Source organism: Centrocercus urophasianus, unplaced genomic scaffold, assembly GCF_019232065.1.
Source record: "Centrocercus urophasianus isolate 14NV4802_14NV808 unplaced genomic scaffold, USGS_Curo_1.0 seq_10, whole genome shotgun sequence".
Taxonomy (NCBI): Eukaryota; Metazoa; Chordata; class Aves; order Galliformes; family Phasianidae; genus Centrocercus; species Centrocercus urophasianus.
Window position 1 is genome coordinate 43588971 of NW_024884142.1, and position 22488 is coordinate 43611458.

At 34.1% G+C, this 22488-nt stretch overlaps 1 protein-coding gene across 1 annotated transcript in view; it reads right to left on the reverse strand.

The window, feature by feature from the left end:
* The window catches only part of TRDN (triadin), a 206521-nt gene that overhangs the window by 121743 nt on the left and 62290 nt on the right, over positions 1-22488 (reverse strand). The window contains 7 exon segments of the mRNA XM_042827318.1: positions 5386-5445; positions 9937-10131; positions 11041-11100; positions 13238-13297; positions 14770-14820; positions 17277-17336; positions 21958-22008. Coding sequence (XP_042683252.1) covers positions 5386-5445; positions 9937-10131; positions 11041-11100; positions 13238-13297; positions 14770-14820; positions 17277-17336; positions 21958-22008 — 537 coding nt within the window.

Sequence of the window (22488 nt, forward strand, 5' to 3'; positions counted from 1 at the left end):
ATATCCACAACAGATCCTAGTCTTCAATCAAGTAAGAGTGACACTTAAAAATAGTTCAATGTTTTAAAGAGAGAACAGAGGAAGGCAAGTATTTAACTCCAGAGCTGTAGCTCCCCCACAGAGAATGTAGTTCTTTTTACATTCAAAATTAGTTAATCAATACTCTCAGATCTTGCACAGCATTTTTTTCCCATGATCTTAAAATACTAATGTACACTTACATCCATATCACCATAAATCATATTAGATATTAAATAGCAAGTATCACACTGGCACTGTCTTGTACTTCTCTTACCACATTCATGTAATAGAAATAATCCCTGCTCTACAACTGAATACCTTTTGACAATGGAAAAAAGGAGACAAGTATTGTAAGAACATCGTAGACACAGAAGCCATTGAATCTGTCACTTCTTTCAGAAATTAAGCTAACTCTAGGATTCCTTACAGAATCTGGTCACAACTTACCTGAATTTGTTATCTTTATTTTATATATGTGTGTATATATATACAAACATACATATATATATACATACATATATATATATATACATATACATACATATATATATATACATATACATACATACATACATACATATATATACATATATATATATATATACTTCTTATTAACATATTGCACTTCGGGTGAGACTTGGATTAATTTTTAATGAGAAAGTGGGATGACTTTTCCATTATAAGATACACCCTTGCAGTACACATATGCCAGAAATCTTAATGAAATTCTCCTTTGCAAATGTTATGCCAACAGCACAAGATTAGCAGGACTGTCTACTTTGGCCTCTGGAAATACACAATGAACATATGAGGGTAGACTGATGAAATGAAGTGTTATGGTCGCATTCCTTTGCAGTACAACTGTTTTTGGAGATGGTCATTTGGTGATATAAGCTTTGGTAGCTGAATACTTTAGTGCAAAGATTTTAAATATGCTAAACTGTCAATAATGTAATATATGTGCTGCCTGAATTATTACGATCATTGTCAATGAGTCAACTTTAAAGATCATCCACTAGTGAGGACAAGGTATTGTTCAGTGCAAGTTTTTTAACCAAAACTGGAACACTGTAAAATGAATTCAGTAAAGTAAAGGAAAACTAATCCATCAGGTATCAAAACGGGGCTATCAGAAGGGGACAGAATCTTTAGCAGAGCCTGCTGTGATAGGAGAAAGTAAAGTGGTTTCAAGGTAAAAGAGGAGAGACTGGACATAAAGTTTTTTATGCTAAGGTGATGAGACACTGGAACAGGTTGCCCAGACAGGTAGTAGACACCCCATGCTTGAAGACATTCAAGGTCAGGCTGAATGGGGCTCTGAGCAACCTAATCTAGTGGTAGGTGTTCCTGTTCATTGCAGAAGAGATGGACTAGATGATCTTTAAGGGTCTCTTCCAACTGAACTCTAACTCAAATGATTCTATGATTCTAAAACTAACTAAAACAAACTTCCAAGTAATCGAAATAAGAACAAAAGCTAAACAGAAATATTTGGTATATCTTCAGGAAACAAGGGTGCTAAATTAGAATCAAATAAACAAAAGATGCTTATCACTTAACTCAGCAGTATGCACCATGCACAACCACATGCTGAGGCAGGCATGCAAAAAAAAGGTCACAAAAATAATTGCTTCTTTAGATACTTGCAAAGAAAACAAGTTTCTTGGAACAACATAATCTGTCAGAGTAATGCAGAAAATGTCATTTATACTATTATGGATGAAGCATGTGATAAAATTACAGGGAAAACAATGGAGTAGAATATTGTGGAAGGTGAAGAAAATAGAGTGGATCCAGTTAGAGAAGTGTACTCCAAACAAAAATAGTGTCCAGACACTGTCACTAAAATACCATCTGTGTCAGTGAAAATTTCAAATTCTCAAAAGGCAAGGAAATAGTTATAAAAATAAAATTAGAGGTTTGTACTAAAACATAATCTTCTCTCCTACCAATAACACGGAAATATGAATATGAACACCAGAAATATCCCTCAGAACAAAGTTCAAGTATACTAAATAAATTATCAAATATCTGTAGATGACTTTGTCCATGAAACTGGACAAAAGAAATTCAGTAGCATTTTACATCAGAAAGGGTATCTTGGGCCTCAGAATCAGTAAAAGAATAGAGGTGACAGTCAGAATGAATATGTCACAACATCTATTTAAAAACAAGTCTCTCCCTGTAGGTCTTAAAGCTTTATAAATGAAACTTAAAATCCTGACAGAAATTCAAATTCATTCATAGGAATTAAAAAAGAATAAAAAGCAATTTGGATAAGGGATTTTGTTAATGCTCAGACAATACTGTCCATACTTGGCTGCATAACACTTATCCGCTGATAAATAAGATCAGAAAGTCTGTCCTGTGGTGGAAAAATTGTTAAACAGTACTTCTGGAATGTTGGCACACATGCAGGCTAGATAGAAAATAAAAAATATTCTCAAGCTCTGTACTTTGTCAGATAAAATTAGAAAGTTGATTTTTATCCTATATGTAGTAGAGTTCAAGACTGTGATATATTCTTTTCTCAGACTGGGCCATTTTTGCAGTCAAGATACTAAAATATTGGACTTCTGATCTAGAAAATCCTATCCATGCCAATGGCTAAAATTCCACTGATAGCTATTGTAAAGTTACGAGGACCTCGGATACTCTCTTTTACACTATGTAAAACAGAAATCTTGGAAGATAATTTATAATGATATAATTATTAGGAATTAAAGGCGGATTTGTATGAAACTACTCAATGTTGGGGACAAATACTGATCAGAGAAACAAGAAAGTGATTGTAGATGCTTCATGAAGAAACTTAGCAAGAATTCCTCTTTCTACAGTGTCTTATAGATCCATTGTGTACAGTGGAATAATTGAATGAATATTTCATTCTTTTTTTAGAGCGACATCAACAGTAACAATGTAAAACATTGTGTAAATGAATAAAAAAATCAGTCTTACTTTTTAAAAGCAAAGCAAGAGCATTAACTCATCTCCAATATGTTGTTCAAGTGACTACAAAAATCTATTAACTGATATATTTTGAAAAGTGTATGTAATTCAGGAAAGGCATGCCTGTGGGTGTAGCTTTTAATTATATGATCAATATAAAATGCCAAGTTAAGTATCTACTTTAAAATCGAGTATATATTTATATAAACCTAAAATTATTCAATATTGCCAATAAGTAATATGATTTTTTTTTCATTAATTGCTATAATTGAAATAGTCCATATATTGTGTCTTAAGAATATAATGAATGGGAAACAGATCTTAAACTCGGAAATAGAATTTCATGTTTGGTATAAACATTGAATATATTTTACAAAATAGCCAGTACATTTATGTGAAGAAATTTTCCTTTTTTTTTTTTTGTTCTCTTTCACAAATAGCACAGAACTAAGCATACTGGGCCTTTACCTTGCTTCTCAGAAACGTGGTCTGAATTTTTCAACACTGTTTCTCACAGAGTGTGAATTGACTAAATCTGGTTATGAAGGCAATACTTTAACATTCACAAATATAAGTCATGCTTTTCCGCAACAATCGTTCACAACATTTAACTTTTCATATAACAAATGACTTTGTAAATCAAAAAGCATCTGTTTCACAGTGGAGTCACTGCTAGACTTTTGGAGATCCAAAGTTGAGGAGCTACTCTCTTCTTAGAAATCAAATGATATAAGCACCTCTATAATTTGTTTTTGCTTTCTGGGGACTTGAACCGTTTCTCTTTTTGTTTACCTGTAATGGCAACTGAACACCCAATAACAACAGAATATTTATTATTCTATGTTTATTCTGTGATTTCTCAACACAGCTCTGTCATAGCATAGTGAAGTAGCACACAGCAAATACTGGGAAGAAAGAGTAGCCAGCTGTGTATTTTATCTTCTGAAATTCAACTCACTACAGACACTCCTGTCTGTCTCCACTTCCCTTCATGGTCATTCCAGTTTTCTTCTTTCTGGAAAGATAAAAACTGGAGAGCAATCTTCCCCAAAATGCCCTTCTCACAGCAGGTCTGCTCTGCCTTAGTAGAGTGCCAAATAGCCCAGGAAGCTGCCTGGAGAAACAGCTCTGACACTTGTCAAAGCTGCTTTCAGACATCAAGAGAACTCCAAGAGAAAAAACTTGAACAGCTCCACAGATCTCTTCACATTGTATATTATTAATGATACAGCTGCACAAAGCCAGAGATTAGGTGAATCACATCTGGTACAGGATGCTATTTTGTAAATTAAAGCAAAACTGAAGGTCTCAGGAAGGTTTTTTAATATTTCTCACAATCTGAGGCTAGATGATCAGTCCATCTATTCATAACTAACTGTCTTTAAAAAACCCAGAGGTGACATATTTTTCTCTCTTTTAATGCAACCATGACTCTCTCCATGTCATTCTTCAAGAAAAGGCCAAACCAATATTCTCCCTTTAAAATACCCAGGTTATTCATTTTCTCTCCACAAATAACTGTGTCCTCTCTCTCCCCATTTCGAGAGCATGTATACATCCTTAGGGTATCCTAGCTTTAACTGTACGAGAACATACCAAGAGAAGAGCAAAGGTACAAAGTAGAGATAAGGAAACACAGACTTTTCAGATGAGTACCAGTGGAGATCTTCTTGTTCAAATAATGACAAAACAAAGCTTGTAATGCTAATGATGTGCCTTCGTATTTCATCCCTGATTTTATAAATATCATTGCTTTTCATTTCTAGGATTATGTTGTTCTATCTTATTCTGTTGTGTTGGATGATTTCCATTATGATTTCAGAAGGAACTGTGACAATTAAATAAAGTCTGGGCAAACTGAATTGATCTAACATGATAAAACAGTACTCAGTCATGGTCAGTTGCTTTAGCTACATATCTGCCTAAGATCTTTGTGTATTAGAACAGATAAGCATGGAGATGTGGAAAGGGGGAAGATAAAGCACAGAGGTGATTGCTCAGCTAAGATATTTGATATACTAAGAGCAACAATAATTCATTTCTAGAAGCATTTTGGGGTTAAGGTTTACTATTTGCAGGGATAAAAAAAGCAATGAGCTATTAACAATAAGTTCCTTTCTCTTGCATTTCAGACACACGCACACAAAAAAGCATGGAATATTTTAGCAATTTCTACAGGCTACATTTGACTCTACTTTTAACATAACCTTATTTTTAATTCATGCATAGTAGACAGAAAATTAAAAGCTTTAATAAGACAGCCATTAGATCTTATGCTTTATTAAAACTATTCGCACAATCTTTTTGCACTTGTGAAATCTTTCAACAACACAAATCACACTTCCAATGCATAAAGAAGCAGAAATTCTCAGGAAAACAGAAGAATATTAGGAGTTCAATGATGTAGGAAAGTACCTGGATAAAAATCCCTGTGCGCAAACATGTCAATCACATAGCGACAGAACGCATATTGATCTAACAGATGAAAGAGGAAAAAAGAGTAATGAAGAAAGCAAATTAAACTGTTGTTTCTACTTAATGATGAAGATATAGTTTGGCAATGTAAAGACTCACTTGGGGGATATTTTTGCATATTCTTACTTATTTTGTGTTTTTTTTTTCCCCCTGGACTTGACTTCTAGACATTTTCAGAAAGAGACTATTTATTGTACAGATATAACTGTGAGCCACCCAGTCAAGTACTTAAGAGCTACCTCAGAGTCACTACCTCTTCTTTCTGGCCTGCAATGTGTGGACCAGTACAGCAATGTACTATCTTGCTCCCCACAGAGGCACAATCCAAACTACTATATGGTCCAAAGAATATTTCATATCCCTGCAAATCCATTTTATATTGTCTCAATAAGACAATAGCAAAATTCAATAAACTTTTATATCACAGTATTTTGTTAATACTGCGTTAACAGTATAATCAATATGTAAGCTTATTGAATGGGAATATAAAAAGAACTCTGTGTACTTACACTTCTGCAGCAATGAGATTTTCAACTGAATTTTATCATTTCACTACATAATTATTTTCCAAAATCTTTACATATATCTTTACATAGACATATATAATGCATATAATAAATTTGATTATAAATAGTAAAACTTTGCTATTCAGCTTCTTTATCTACATGAAATTCAGAATTCAGAAATGTTGATTGTCTACTGATTTCTTTTATATATAATCAGAGAGGTAGACTTCAATCAAAATTGCTAAGATTAAGAATCTTTATATAACTGAGTGCAAATGAATTACAATATTTTTGCTGAACTCTCCAGTTGGCTGGAAAAATATGTTGTCCCACTGGACTACAAGGGACACTATCTTCCAGCGTTAATGATGATGATCAAATGCAGGCTTTGGTTAGCTGTGTAGGTTTACAACAGCCTTTGAATAAAGGGGCTGAGCAAATTAATCTGTCTGTCCTATACAGTTACCACATACTTCCAAGGTACGGTTACATAAGCTACATTCTCCATCTCCAGTTGCATCTCATTCCTGCACACCTATAAGGCCACTCTTTCTCTTTGCCATCTTCAAAACAGTATTATACAGACTTTGAAATGCTTCAAATGTAGAAAAATAATAATGATAAAAAAGAAAATATAAAATCATATTCTTAACAATGCAAGATTTTATTATTTACTTTCTTACAGAGTTCACTAGAGCATCAATAGTAGTTAAACCAATTGTTTCTATAGTCCATTAGAGCCCATGCAGCTGTTTCCTATTACTAAATTGGCAGGACTTCTAGTCAGAATTGAAGGACTTGGGCCAAACTTGCCAGAACATACACAAGTCCATGAGTGCTTTTAAACTTTTAATGACTATCCATAATAGTTTCTGATTTTGAATCTAGGAATTCAAATTTACCATTTTGATCAGCTCCAGTCTTGGATTCCGTCCTTAAGGAATCTGAACATTTTGGCTGCAATATCTGTACTAAGCCTATGTGCTAATTTTCTGTCATGGAGAGGGGGTGGGTGAGAGAGGAAAGTAGAAGCAAGAAAAAGTATTCTCAGTAAGCCCCTCTGAAGTCAGCTTACTGACTTCAACATGCTTGGAGATAGGACCTCAGTGAGTTAGTCAATCAGCTTACGTCTGTATAATAAAAATTACCACAGTTAATTGTTTAGCCCTGAGAGAAAATGGCAGGGCACAGCTCATGCCCAGAAACCTGAATTTTCCTTACCCCCATTTTGCTGGGAGTCTGTCTGTCTTTATCCATGCTGCTAATTTGGAAGAGCCTCTGGATTATTTCCAGGCATTGTATAAGAGACTGCTAAAAGGCAATGATACTAAACTGTCAGGGCACATAAGCTGTATGGACTGTCACAGGACAGAGCACAAGCTTGTGCTGAATCTATTTAAGTTATGATACAGGCATAGCCTGGGGGACTTAGCAGTTCACACAGTTCCCATGATACTAAAATAATATGTTTTTTAATGATAGTAATACAAACAAGGATCAAAATAGACATTTTTTTTCTGTGATAAATATAAAAACATTATTTTTCTGAATAAACATAAAATAGTAATAATAGTTTTAACCACACCTGGAAAGAAAGACTTTGTAATAATCTTCTTTAAGTAACTCAACTCCTGAAAAATGGGACTTGTAAAGAAAACTGAAGGCAAAATTCTAAACTGAACAACACAGATAGTATTTCTACTATATATGAAATAATAAGGTGCACAGTAACATTCTATTAAAGTCCAATTCTGCCAACTGGCAAAGACTGAAACATTGGGAATTTTAAATGAGTACGATTCTCCAAACAACACTTCATGGCTAAAAATTAATTTCAATTTAAACTCTCCTGCTCAAATGAGAATTTCACAATAGTTTTAACCTTGTAAGTCTATCACGGTGATACAGATTTTCACCTGATGATTGAAAGTTCATCTCAATGTTTGGAGCTAAATTCTTATTAATAAAAACAGTCACAGGTATTCCTTTGTCACTTGACCTCATCAGATTTACCTGGGAAACAGACTATCTTTTTTAATTTTAATTTCATTGAGGACTGATACAACAGTGGGAGCATCATAACAACTCCTATTTATGTTTACTGCAATTCTTTTTACAGTCTTCAGGAAATGCTGGCTAAACCACTCCCTTGAACAAGGAAAAGTAAGGATTGCAAGATTAGGGAACATTGGTTAAAGCATTTTAAATTAAAAATTGTGATCATCATGGGCCACACTGAGTCTGAAATGTAGATCTGAATTTTCTGAGAGTATCAGGTTGGATAGCAGCAGTTTGCGGTGAAAGGAACAGAAGTCAAAGAGGCAGCATTCACTGAATGTATGTGACTCTATCTCCAGTGATAAGGACATTTTAAGAGACTCCTTTCTTTCTATGCTCCAGCTGTTCATTTCCACTTCCACCTGCTGTGGTTCAGTGCACAGTCCCTGGGGTCACAATCTAAAGCAGACTTACAAAGTGATATGTTAATCTTTGATGATAAAACTGATCATTTTCCTAATTTTTATCAGTTAAAAGAAAAAAAAACAAACAAACCACGCCCCTCCTCTATCTATTTCACTCCATCTATTTCTCTCTTTGATCCCAACTCACTTTAAACACGTTTTCTATCAAGAGAATAAAGTGCCTCATCTGCACAACTGTTGCTTTTTGAGAGCTTTAACCTGAACAGTACAAAGTGAATTCCACTGTTTACCAAAACTTTGTCATAGCAAACAAAAACTAAAAGAGGTTTGCACATCCCAATGGCAATTCAACAGTTTGCTGGACTTTTCCATTCATCAGAACGTTATGAATGATGCTGCTTTGATTTTATACCTCAAGGGCTGCAGTATTTCAAGTGAAAACCGGAATTAACTAAAATACATTTATTTGTATAAATTGTATAAAATAATGCTCTCTCAATATACTACACATGTCAGAAAGGGGCTTTGTCTCAAAAACTCCCCTTTCAGATTTCTAGAAATACATAATTTAAACAACCCCTACGGCGTCCAGAGTATGAGTATGACGTTCTTGGAGGGTTTGCCCCTTTAGATTCAGACATTCAGATAGGGATAGCTGTGTAGCAATAGCTGTTTTGATGCTCAGCCATAATAATTTATTTGTGGTTATCAGTTGAAATGATCAGATAGGTGTGCTGTGCAATGCAGAGCTAACTCTATTAATGTCAGAATAGTCCTGTGGCTGCTGTGGCAGTTCTTACAGAAAGTCAGCTTCTACTTCATGCATACAAAGTTGAATCTAGTTCACTAGAATAGTTAGAGGTTTATCGAGGGACAGAGCATTCATAATGACTTGGGAGTGCAACATCTGAGGCTGACTGAGAAAGAGAAGCATATAACTAACAGCTGCATTTTGTGTTGATGCATGTCGATTCCTTATTTTATAATTTAATTTCTTCCTTTCATCAAGGAAATGGCATTTCTTTCCTTTTTAGGAGAAATTTGGAATGCAATCATATCAAATAACATCAGGCAGGCATATAATTATGTCATACAGTACATGGCAATGTCTCACATACTCTGATGCAATACAAATGATTACACATTCTTTCATTTGCTGCTACTTTTATAATTGTTAATGAGGACATGGAGATTGAGAAAATAAACAGAATTTCCAACAGATTTTTGGGCAGTTGGTATTTTCCAAAGTAAATTTTGTAAAAAAAATAACATTCTACTGAGCAAATCCATGAAGACTCCAGCCTACTGGGGACATTGGTCCTTGGTAAAGGAGGATTCAAACTAAAAATGAATCTTTAGCCATGAAAAAACAGTTATCTGCATTAAACTTATTTTATTCTTGATAGTTTCCATCTAACAACCTGAGATTCAGCTGGAATTTGTTTTGCTCTTTTCTTTTTCATGGGTGGATTTTGGTCCTTGCCAGTTCTAACTTCCTTCTTTCTCCTTTATTTCTACTACTTTTTTAAGATCTTCGTCTGTTTCCTCCTCATACTGTTTACCTTTCTTTTCCGATTTAGTAAGAGGCTGAAGAGCTTTCTCCTCCTTGAATTTCGGTTTGGCCTTTATTAACCCAACTTCTGTTGTTTTAGTCTCTGTCTGCTTGATCTTCTCGGTCATCTTTGCTTCTCCTTTTCCGTCCTTCACTTCCTTTTTAACTTTTGTTTCCACTTTGGTGTGCTTTACTTTCTTCTCCTCTGCAAGTAATCAAGTCAAAATTTCAGTGTCATTCTTTTCCCCAAAAATAATAACATTTTATCTTGTGTTGTGTGGTTATTAATGAATATTTTTCATCAACATATTGTTTAGATCTGATGAAAACTATAATTCCTCAAAGCCAAACAGGTTTAGACAGAAATACTATATGTGAACTTTTTTTTTTTTTTTTTGGTTTTTTTTTTTTTTTTTTTTTTTTAATGGTTATTGTAGCTTTTTTGGATAGGTTTAGGTTTCTGATCAAGAAGTCTTGTGTTTTTGAGTCTTTCTTTGACCACATTCCCACATTTGTTCTGAGACAGGACTATTCATAATGTGCCCAGCAGCAGAGTGAAGGGGTTTCCAAATATCTTACATACCTTACAGTGGTCTTTCAGTATATAAGGACGGAGAGTGACACTTGGGCAGATAGTGATAGGTCAAAAAGGAATGGTTTTAAACTAACAGAGGAGAGGCTTAGGTTATATGTTAGAAGGAAATTGTTTATTCATAGAGTCATGTGAAACTGGCACAGCTTGTCCAGAGAAGCTGTAGGAGCACCGTTCCTGGAGATGTTCAAGACCAGGTTGGATGGGGCCCTGGGCAGACTGATATAGTGGGTGGCAACCTTGCCCATCACAAGAGATTTGAAACTAGATGATATTTGAGATCCCTACCAACCCAACACTCCTTGATTCTTTGGATTTCAGTCATTGAAATTTCAACAGGTTCAAATGGTTTATGCATAGAACTAACCTCTGGTTGCTCTTAAGAAGTTTTAATTCATTCAAATTTTAGTGTAACGTAGATGATTTTTCATATACATTCTATTCTCTACTCCAATTAAATAAAGTTTATAAATTTTGAAGTAAATTCTAGTTAAAAAAATATATATATAAATTAATAAATACCTTTGGGAGGAGGTTTCTTTTCAGTTCTTTCATGTCTTTCAAGTTTGTGTTTCTGAATTACTAGAAATGAGTACAGTTGTATATTAGGAAAATTTTAAAAACAAGCAAACAAACAAACAAACAAATGAGAAAACTTGTTAAAATTTGAAAAAATTGTTAAAACACAACAGCTTTCCTGAAAGTTTCACATTTCTTTACAACTCATGTTTGTTTTTTTGTTTTGTAAAATTCTTCTTTTTTCTCAGGTTCACTAGGTTGAAAAGCTTCAAAATACCTACTGAGAATCACCTAAGCAGAGGACATTGCAATTACACAGAAATGAAGATTTTTACAGAATGTTTGTATTGTATATTCCAAATGTCATAAACTTGCTCTGCACAAGCTCTGAGTAAACATAGGCTTGTTCTGCCTGTGCTCAAGCCAACAGTAATCTGTGTGACTACACTAGTCTCATTATTCTGACAGAAAAAGGGATTTCTTAACCTGGATTTGCTGTGAATACAGCCACAAGGTTGTGCTCACTTCAGAGCTATATCTGAGAGAGTTTATGTCTGCACAAGGAAGTACCTGTACACGATGGATGTCCCAGAAAGGCAGTCAAAATGCTATGAAGTGACTTCTATCTTTCCTTTTGTATTTGCTGTCCAGATACATTGCTGGATACAAAATAGGCTTGGCAGTTAATTACCCCTCTTGCAAATGATACTACTCTAACTGAATTTCAGCTTGGAATTGCTATCTATATGTCCTACGACTGATATTTTTCTTTATTTCTGTTTTTATTTCTATTTCTATTCTATTTTTAAGTTCACTCTTAGAAGATCTCTTTGATTATAACTTATATTTGTCATGGTTTTATGACGTTTGGTTATCAGTATTCCTCATCATAACATCATGTAGTGCACTGGGAGTTAAAGAGTCAATGCTCCAGTTCCAGGTACCTGTCCAGAAGAGAAGAACTACATACCCCAGAGGACTTTGAATTCAGAGAGGGGATATAAGCCCTGGTAGATAACCTGACTTGTCCTTTTTTTTGCTCTCTCTCGTCCCTGCTGCTCATCCTGACTGTGTGTCTCACCTCTGCGCTATGTTGAGGCCTTTCCACCTTTCGGACGCTCTCTCTCATTATATTTGATTAGTTAGTTTCAGTTCTAATTATATTGTATCGTAGTGTGTTATCTTCCATTCCAATACCATATGTATTAAAGTAGTTTGTTTATTCTCAGATCGTTGCCACTGTTTTAAATGATTTGGGGTCCCCTTTCTTCCCCTTTCCAGAAATGTAGATTCATGAACCCCTCCACCCTACTGGCCATGGAACTGGGCTGAACCAGCCTGTAAAACCATTGACAGTATTACTGAAATTTTCTGGAATATTTAACAGTGTTTGAAGAGCTCTTTTTTATTGGGCATAGAAAAAAAATCTCACAACAGGGGAAGTAGCTGCAAGTCTTTTCTGGAATATTTGTTCCCTGAATTTAGCCTAGACTCGAGCATCCTCATTTCCCCATAACTGTTATTTTTCAGTCTTTAAAGTCTTTATGTCATTATAGTTTCTCTCTCTTCACTGCCACCTAAAGTTTTAACATTTGAGTCTCTGTTCTCTGGACAGAGTAAAATCACTCCTAATTATTTTGTGTTTCCCATTATCATCAGATTGCCATAAAAATTATCAAATTCCATAAAAGGCTGATACTAAGATACATTGTATTGTATTTTTTTTTGTGGTTTGACTGAATAAAATTAAGCGAAGACTAGAATCTAACTTCATTGTAGAAATATCTGGTTCTTTCAAAAAAAAAAAAACAACAAAAAACCAACAAAAAAAAAAAAATAACAAACCAACACTTAAGATAATTAAGAAAGCTTAAGAGCAAAAAAATTCAAATACCAAGCAATAATAAATACTTGTCTTGAAAAATGAGAGCATGGGAAAAGCTGATTGTATTTTTAAATCCCCCAGACTGATTAGGGGGGAATCTGTGCATCTAAACAAGAGAACTAAACAAGAAATATACACTGTAGACTTCACTTAGAGGATGATTAAGATCTGCTCAAGTAAAAGTGAGAGCTGCCACGGACTGTACTATGGGGACTAAAACAGTTTTAAACATTACATCTCATCTTCATACATTCCCCAAATACACAAGTGATAAAAATCTAAAATTGTACAATATTCAATAATAATTATTGTTACCTTTAGAAGGTGCTTTTTTTTCATGCTTTTCTGGCTTTTCAGATTTCTCTCTGTGGATCACTAAAAATAAGTAAGAGCAATATTAACTGATGTTAAAAAAGAGAAGTTTTGCAAATGGGTGAGAAAAAGAAGAGGATTAAGAACAATCTAGGCACCATGACCAGAAAGACTAAATCAGCTGCAGCTGTCTGCTGATGGTGTCAAAACATACAACCAGAATTGTCAAAGATTCATGTAGTACCTTTGAGGTTTGTCATTGGCTGGGAAAAGAAGGGACTTTCTAGCACAACTGTAATCCAATGACAGAAAGTAGCCAGGGGTTGTGCATATTTTTGTTTATTATTTTTTTGGTAATGGTATACTTCGGTTCATTCTTATTTTTGAGCTTTCTTGGTTATTACTTTGTTGGGTATTTCTTTCTGAAGGACTTTCTGATCTCCACATAATAACTAACAGTTTTTTCAGCCATGAATGATTGAACACTATAATTAATTACAAATCTAATTGCAGTGGCATTATAACTAATGCTCTTTGGGGCTTCTTGTTTGCTTTTAATTTCCACTACACAAATTGAAATAAAGTACACTAAAGTGACAAGTTTTCTGGTTAAAATATACCTGATTGTGCAGTAGTCATTTAGTGGTGCATATTTTGAAATATTTTCCACTGTGGGATCTGACTTTATAATTTTTTGTTAGCTTATGTTTATACAGTAACCTATTCACAGGTGCCCAGAACTGATATCTATACACGTTCTTATTCACTGACAAACCCTACAAGGACCAGATGTGTGAAAACATTCAGCTAGTTGTTTGACTTTGGCATATGAGTTTATACTGAGAACACAGAAATGTATGCGTGAGCATTGTTATTTATCTTCCAGGCTTGTGACGATGTTTCACATGAAACTTAGAATTCTTGAAGATAAAATAAATACTAGATATCATTTTTTTTGCAAGTAAATGCTTAAAATATCAGTTCTGGTCATTTCAATGACTATGAAATAGGTCTAGTCAGTACTGTAATTAAAATGTTTGTTTATTGCTATTTTCTTGTTTGTGTATTTATTCCCCACACGGCTTGCTTCATTACATTTGTTTACGTTTTCTCTTTTGATGTTAGAGATTTTTCCAGGATTACCATATTTTCTTAGTAACCATATGTACTGTGAATGCTGGAAATACTCAGAGATTACTGAGAAATTATAGTAAACCAGAGTATAAAATATATCATCTCTCTCTAAAAAAAAAAAAGAAAAAAAAAAAAACAACCAACAATAGACACACACACAAAAAGAAAAAACAAGACAAAGAAACCAACCTAAGTAAAACAGAAAAAGCAAACAAAAAACATGCATGAGGTATGCAACATTCTTGTCAGTTCATATGTTTGCAAACCCTTACACAGGGTTCATGATTTCTACTAAAAGTTCTATCATATTTTTTCCATTTGCAAAGATACGTGTAAAGAAGTGAAGTAGAAAATTATTCCTGAGTTACCACAAAATACGAATCCTAACATTAAATCTTTACCTGTATGCCTCTCCCTTTTTTCAGGTTTTTCTGATCTGTCTTTGTGTGTCACTAGAAAAGAAGAAAAGTTTTCATATAAAATGTTAAACAAGAAACTTAAGAATAAAAAGTAATTATTCCAAGTTAATTCATTTGAGATGAAATGACAAGTTGTGTTATTAATGTGTTATCCTATGCATATCTGCACAGCACACACCATACACGGTTATTATTAGGCAACAGTAGCTAAGTCACTGCTTCCAAATCATAGTTACATTCCCCAACTGTTTTCTACAGTATGAACAACTTTTGCAACTGTCTGTTCCTGAAAACTGTTTTTCAGAAGGCTGTCAAGGACAAAGACAGAGCTCATAGTAAATGCTGCTCCCTGCACTAGAAGCAGTACATCATATGGACCCCTCCATTTTCTGTCAGGCAAAGTCTCATGAAACTCTGGAATCAATCTTGGAGCATTAGAGTGCCACATGCACAAATGGCACTTCTGTCACATGCCAGCTGGCTAGGGATGGATAACTAGCAATGGATATGGATAGCTAGTAATAGATATGGATAGCTAGTAACACTAGCTGAGATCACCTGCTGACAAATGATGATCCCAAAGCCATAATTAGCTGCCCAGTATGTGCAAAGACAAAACTAACTTTTTGACAGTGGAAACTGTGCTGCGATATTCAGTCAATCACGTAATATTTCCCACTCACTTTTCTTAGAATTTCAAACTGCAATTTTCAAGACAATGGAAAATAAGCATGAGGATTTAAGAGCACTTCAGAAAAATCAGCCATGAAACTGCAGGCTGGTTTTAATTATATCTCCTGTGGGGATTTTATCCCACTCAAGTAAAATTCTTTGGCCAAACATGAGCAAATAAGGAAGATCTTTAACAGTAGCTTGAATTTCATATGTGACTGGAAAAAAAAGAGCAGGGAACACTCGCTCTCATGTATTTTAGCAGTACAGCGATGGAATACCTCAGAGTGAGTTTCTGACATACCTGACTGAGTCATTTTTAAGGGCAGCTATTTATTCTCTGTGTCATTAGATAACTTTTCTTTTTCTCTTTAAACTAAGGAGAAATGAATTAGAAATTAGACTAAGACGCTGTTTACTATCTCCATATGCTAATCTTGAAAAGAGAATGTATGAAAAGTAGAAAAATATGGGGATTCAGTGAAAATTTTGTGTTCCTCCAGGCATTCTAAAAAAAAAAAAAAAAAAGAGCCTTAGAAAGACACATATCTACAGTCATAATTTTAATATAAAATGTACCAACTAGACCAATCTTCCTTATTACAGCGAATGCAGAATATTTCTATCCACAGTAGCATTATTGGAGTAATTGTAGCACAAGTTCACCAGATAAAACTGAGAAATCATAAAAATTGGGCGAAGCCTTAAAAATCCTTATTCTTCTTCATTTGCTCAGGTTCTACGAACATTTTCCCCTGCCCTTAGAAATATTTTAAAACATTAAATTCTTCTCATTCAAAGGAAATCAAAGCGTTTCTCTTTTTCTCCAAAAAATAATAAAAAAAAAAAAAATAGAAGTCAATGGTACATTCATGTTGTAATATGAGACATGATAGTCTTTGATCTGTCATTTTGCCAAATCTCAGATAAAATGTTCTTTTGTTACAACTATTCCATTTTCTAGTAATAAATATTCACTCTAATAAACACCTGAAGTTATGTGCCTGTCATTAATCTCTAGTTAGACTTTCTAACTCTTGAAATTTGAATTATTTATATAAAATGGAAAAGCTCCAATTGGAGACAACTAGAGAGATCTAGTCAAGCACAAATTTTAGACAGTACATATTCACTTTTGTTGTGAGAGTTGTCTTCCTTTTCTGAAATAAATTAGCAGTGGCTAGATCTTATTAGTCTTTCCGTGTTTTGGATGATTCCTTATGGCCATACACCTATTTGCTCTTCTAAAATGAGTTTTTTCCTCCAGTCTGACACTTCATTAATCAAGGTTTTATGTAAAAGTCATGTTCACAGAAGCCTTGTAGTGTTTTGACAAGTAGGCAGGTTTCGACAAAAGACTGGCATTCACTAAGAGCAAATCAACACATTCTCTCTAATGCTCTCCCTTTATTACCTCCAAAACGAGTTTGGGGAAAAAAAATATTAAAGGAAGTCCTCATGTTGTGTTTATGTTGTGATTTAGGCACTACATTTTGCTCAGAATTATGCCTAAAGAAAAACATTTTTCCTGGAGTTATTCAATAAGAATAAAAGGCACCTGTTTATGCTTTGGGCATATTTTACATAAGTAAATAATACAGTAAAAACTTATTAATTTATGAATATAATTTTAGATTTTCTGCAGAGTGCTGAATCCAAAGTGTCTTTAAAATCCTCATTCTCTTTCCACCAGGCTTTTACAGAACCTTCTCCACTCTCAAACACAATTGGGATTTACAGAAAGGCCTAGGGTCAACAAATCTGGCAGTTTTGAGACTGTGGTAAAAAGAAAAAAAGATCAAGTGTTAAATACATACCTTTCAGATGTTCCTTCCTTTCATTTCTTTCTTGTTTTTGAGGCTTCTCTCTGTGAATTACTAGAATTATAAAAACAGAAAATTAAATGGTAAATCTGTAATCTCCTGGTATTATGTACGCATTTTATTCTGCAAAAGTAATTGAAGAAAATTTTTGTAAAAACAAAAAATGAATTTTATCTCTGAGTAACAGACACTGGATCTTGTATAGATCTTCTCAGTGTCAATATTTTATTCCTGGAGCAATAGAAATGCTTTGTCTTTGAGTTAAGTCTTCAGATTTTGGATCATGATTTGGCAACAAATATAATTATTCAGCAACTTTCATATTTGTTTTAATTCCATGATATAAGCACAGTGGCTCTAAGATTTCTGATGGAGGAAATTATTTTCAGCTCTTGACAGAAATGCTTTCTATTATTATCAATAAATAGCTAGCATATTGCTTTCCATGCTCTCTTTTTCTTTATTTTTAGATGTTACTTCAGCCACAAGATGGATTAATAGGAATACATCTCTTTTAATAAAAAAGTAATTTCAGAAGGAACAGCTGCTGAAAGCAATCAGGTACACGTCCAGCTAGAAGCAGGCAAATTTGTATCCTTATGGACTCTACTGACCATTTAACTTCTGGACCGTGTTTACGGACAGGGTTGTAATACACAACAATTCAGATAAATATATTCCTTGTCCAACTCCACTTTTGAAAGACTAGAGCTTTTGCCAGTTTCAGTGGGGAATTATTTTCTTTGCAATATTTAAGATTTTGTACTCAAGTAAACCACAGAAAACATAACCCTGGTTAGAAGACAACTGTGAGTTTTATACACATAGTAATATTTTTGCATACACTCGTTTCACCAGTTTGGCAGCAAATGTAATTTAATAGGGGTGCAAACATATTTTTTCTTGGTTAAATATTTCCTCATTAAAATATAGGTTCATGTCTTTAGGAAAAATCATTCCAAACTTCACTAATTTCATTATGTCTTTGCGTGTGTTTCCTTTATTGAAATACATTTGCTGTCATAATAGGTAAATAATTGCTGATAACAATTAGCAGTACAGTAGAAACAAACTACAAGGAAATTTTTCAAAGCCTTTAAGGAATGTGGACAGCTAATTTACACTAAAAACCAGGCTGTGAAGAACACAGCAGCAATATGCTACTACATGAAGGACAGGATGACTCATTCAATTACTTCAGGACATCTAATACCATACCAAAGAAAAACATTTTTTCCTTATATCCAGAAGGCCTTAGGCTGTGAATTTTTGCAGAAATTGTAGCATGCTGTTACATCTTATATCTATACTAGCAAGTGAAACCACTGTGCAAAATACTTCAAGCCAGCATGTTGTCAATTTTGGATGGGACAGGTAAAAAATTTTGAAAAAGCTCTGTGATGGTCAATGGTATTTGGTAGTTAAATGTGAACTTTTGATTCCCTCTCCAAATGCTTTTATATTCAAATTTGCATATAATCCTGGAACCTCGTCAGAAACAACACTTCATCACCTACACGTCTTTTCCAGATTTATTTACCTAGATATATACTTTCTTTTTTGCAAATGGCTTAACATGCACCATTTCTCAAGCCCTCAAAGATTACATGGAAGAATTATGTTAGGATTAGAAATAAGCCAAGTTGGCCATATGGTGAAGTTTCTGAGAAACAAACTAGAGTTAATAAAATATTTTTGTATATATAACAAACATGACAAACTATATAAAATCATTTTTAAATCAGTTAAGTCAGGCACTCTTCAGCTGAAAAATGCTGAATCTAGAGCTGCCCATTCTACTTTAATTCAGTATTTTATTTGGTTTATGTCACACTTTGCAATTAAAATATCACATATTTTGTTTTTCTTAATAGGATACTGGATTCACCTGGAAAACAAAAATAAGAATGAAATATGTCTTTGTAATAAATGTCTATGCTGAAATTTTCGCACAACTTAAATAAATTTGCTTGGACTTCCTTGCAAATATAAAAAATAAAAACAAACAAATAAAAAAACCCAAACACATAAGCTCAGAGTGGACTGGTATTAGCACTGAAAAAATACAATGCCCCAACATAGTGCTCACTAACCTAGATTTTGGAAATTGCTGACACATTTTTACATGAGTTTGAATGAAAATTCAGCCTGAGGCGAAAAGCCAAGCAAGAAAAAATTTATCCTCAATGACTGAAGTATGGTAAATTTATAAATAAACTAAAATAGGAGCTTATAATGGAAAATTTTACGGCAATTTAACAATGTATTCTGAGTTTAATCACATAAGAATCTTGCTATTTATTTCACTCAAAATTTAAAACAAGAAGTGTAGCACATATGTGGGTTTTCCAAATTTAAATTGTCTAACATTATATTTGATTTAGCACCAAATGGAAAACATAGCAAAGGGAAATTAGATTGTTTTTCTTAATTAGAATGTCTGAGACAGTATTGGATAACATCTCTGACCTCAGAAAAAATAAGTGCAAAAAGAAGAGATGAGGAGGAACTGATCCAACACTTAAGCTAAGTAAAAATAGTTTCCAGCTGAGTAAGTCTTTGTCCACTGCTTAGTATAAGGCTAAAAGTGATGAGTGGAATGAGCACAAAGTGGAGATTGCTTGTTCCAGCTAACTAAGTGCTTGTCCGCAGAGCAGCACTCACAAAAGTTAAGATAAATGGACTCATACAATGAAGTTACAATGCATTAGTCAGAGAGCATTAAATCTCTGTGTAGACGCTTTCATTCAGAAGCCAAGTAACCTTAGATGGCTCTAACATTATCCTTTTTGAAGAAATCCTCAATTTAAAGTTAGGTTTAATTGCAGTACTCAGAGGTTGTTATCATCATCTGAACTGAGGTTCAGTTTTTCCAGCTGATTAAGCTGATAAAATACCTGCAGTGTGAGTTGTACCCCAGGCTGCTCTCAACCCATATATAGAGAGAGGTGTCCCTGCCTATATCAGGGTGACTGGAACTAGATAATCTTAAAGGTCCCTTCCAATCCAAGTCATTCTATGATTCTGTGAAATGTAAAAAAAATATTTTCAAAACCAGATTGGAGATAGCTTTGAACAACCTTGTCTAGTGAAGTGTTTCCATGCCTACTGCAGGGAGGTTGGAGCTAGATGTTTGTATGGGGCTGCTGAATCACAGCCTGAACCTCTGATTGATCACCTGAGGTGAGCAATGAGTCAGCCATGGGAGCACAGGTAAAGGCAATTCACCTGTGCTGCAGGAAGGGGTGGAGCTTGGTTGCACCTCTCCTAGACCCATTTAAGAACTGACTGCCGGGGGGGGGGGGGAAGGATCTCTTCTGGAGATCTACTCCACTGGAGTTTATTATGTGAGCCCAGGGTAGAGTGAGTGTCCTTTATTCCTTACTCTAGTGTTATAATTGTATCAGATGAACTCCTGGATATACTGTACCATCTGCATATTCATTGATTGGGCCAGGTTACTGAAGGACACTTTCATCCCAAAATATTCTGTGATTCTATAAAATATTAGAAACAAAAAAAAATTGTCCTGTGTTTCAGTACAGCATATAATTAAAACAGTATTATAAGATTGCAAAAAGAGACTTAACTGATGACATATCAGTGTCTTTCTTTCTGCAATCTAATAACGTTTTTGTGATTATCCTTGCCACAGTAACATTCCTCCATGTAAAGCAAAGCATTTCTCTATAGACAGTGCTGTACACAACAGTCTGTTTTGGTCAAGGCTGCAGTTTCATCTGTATTTTTAGAATACGAGTTTTGAAAATCCCTAACTAGAATCCTTTGCTAATGGATCTGAGTTAGTTATTACTCAGCTAACCTAGTGGCATCCTAAAAAATTCGTTTCCATACTACATGATTTATTAAGTACTTGGAAAGAGATTCTAGGCACTACACACGACCCTGATTAGCACAGAGCTGAAAAGTTACCACTAGAGTTGTAAAATACTATAAAAACCTATGAAGAAAATATATGTATATAAAGGATATAACTGTGTAAGGGAGAGTGTATGTATATGCACATTACTTTTAATGAGACTCCCGTTGCTTTCTCTTGCCATTACTGAGCACAGCATTGGTACATGAGAGAGATGCTCATCAAATTTTATTTGGTCTATACTTACTGAGGAGGTTTCATTACACAAAAAATCTGCACGTATCCCAGAAAACATGTTTGTTTATCTGACCTCTGAAAACCAGTTGGAGCCAGCTCCTTTATAGATTTTTTGAAAGTGCCGGTTAGAGGACACTCTAAAAAAGTTCTTATAGTGGAGATTTTTCTTATCTTTCATACACACCTTGCTCACTCTTAACTATGTCTAACTTGGGTGGCACCCACCAGTCTATAAATATACTTTCTTTCTTGCCCAATGCACTAAAGGTATTTTGCACCAGAGAAAGTTTGTCTGCACTCTATCTTCTTGCACTTTTGCTATAAAAACTATCCTGGATAGATTCAGACAAGATAATTTTATTTGAGTTTGCAATATAACCCCACAAATTTAAAATGACACTATTTGTTAATGCCAAGACACAAATGAAGTTCTCATTATTTACAGTTCGTGCTGATTAATCTCTGGATTATTTTATAAAATGATAATTATAACACATGCAGTTGGCAAAGACAGCATATAGTACACACATGTATGTAGGTAAATAGACAAAGAATTACCTTTCGGTGTTGTTCGTTTTTCATATCTCTCTGTTTTCTCTTTATGAATTTCTGAAAACAATGCAATGCAGAATTTAATCATGACTATTAAAGTAATTTTAACACAAGAAAATATCAGATGAATTATTTGAATAAAAATAGCGAATTGGTCAAATATTATAGCACGGTTATGACTTTATAATCTGCATATTCTTAATTATATACAATAAAATTCATTTATCAGTGTATATATCATTTTTCATTTATATATGCCTATATATACATTCACATACAAGATATGTAGACGAGAATCACAAGAGTAAATTACTTTAATAATCATTCTGATTTAAATTGATCAACAGTAGCGCTTTTAAAGTCAAGAACATGTTGTGCTCATCAGCAACAGCTATATAATAACATATGTTGGTTATGAATCAGAAAAAAAACATGCTTTTATTCAGCATTTTTCTCTGTGTTTCTCTAGTTGCTTGCCAGGATTAGCATTTTGTATTTTACAAATTAACTTTCAAAGGTAAAGTTAATTCAAAAGTA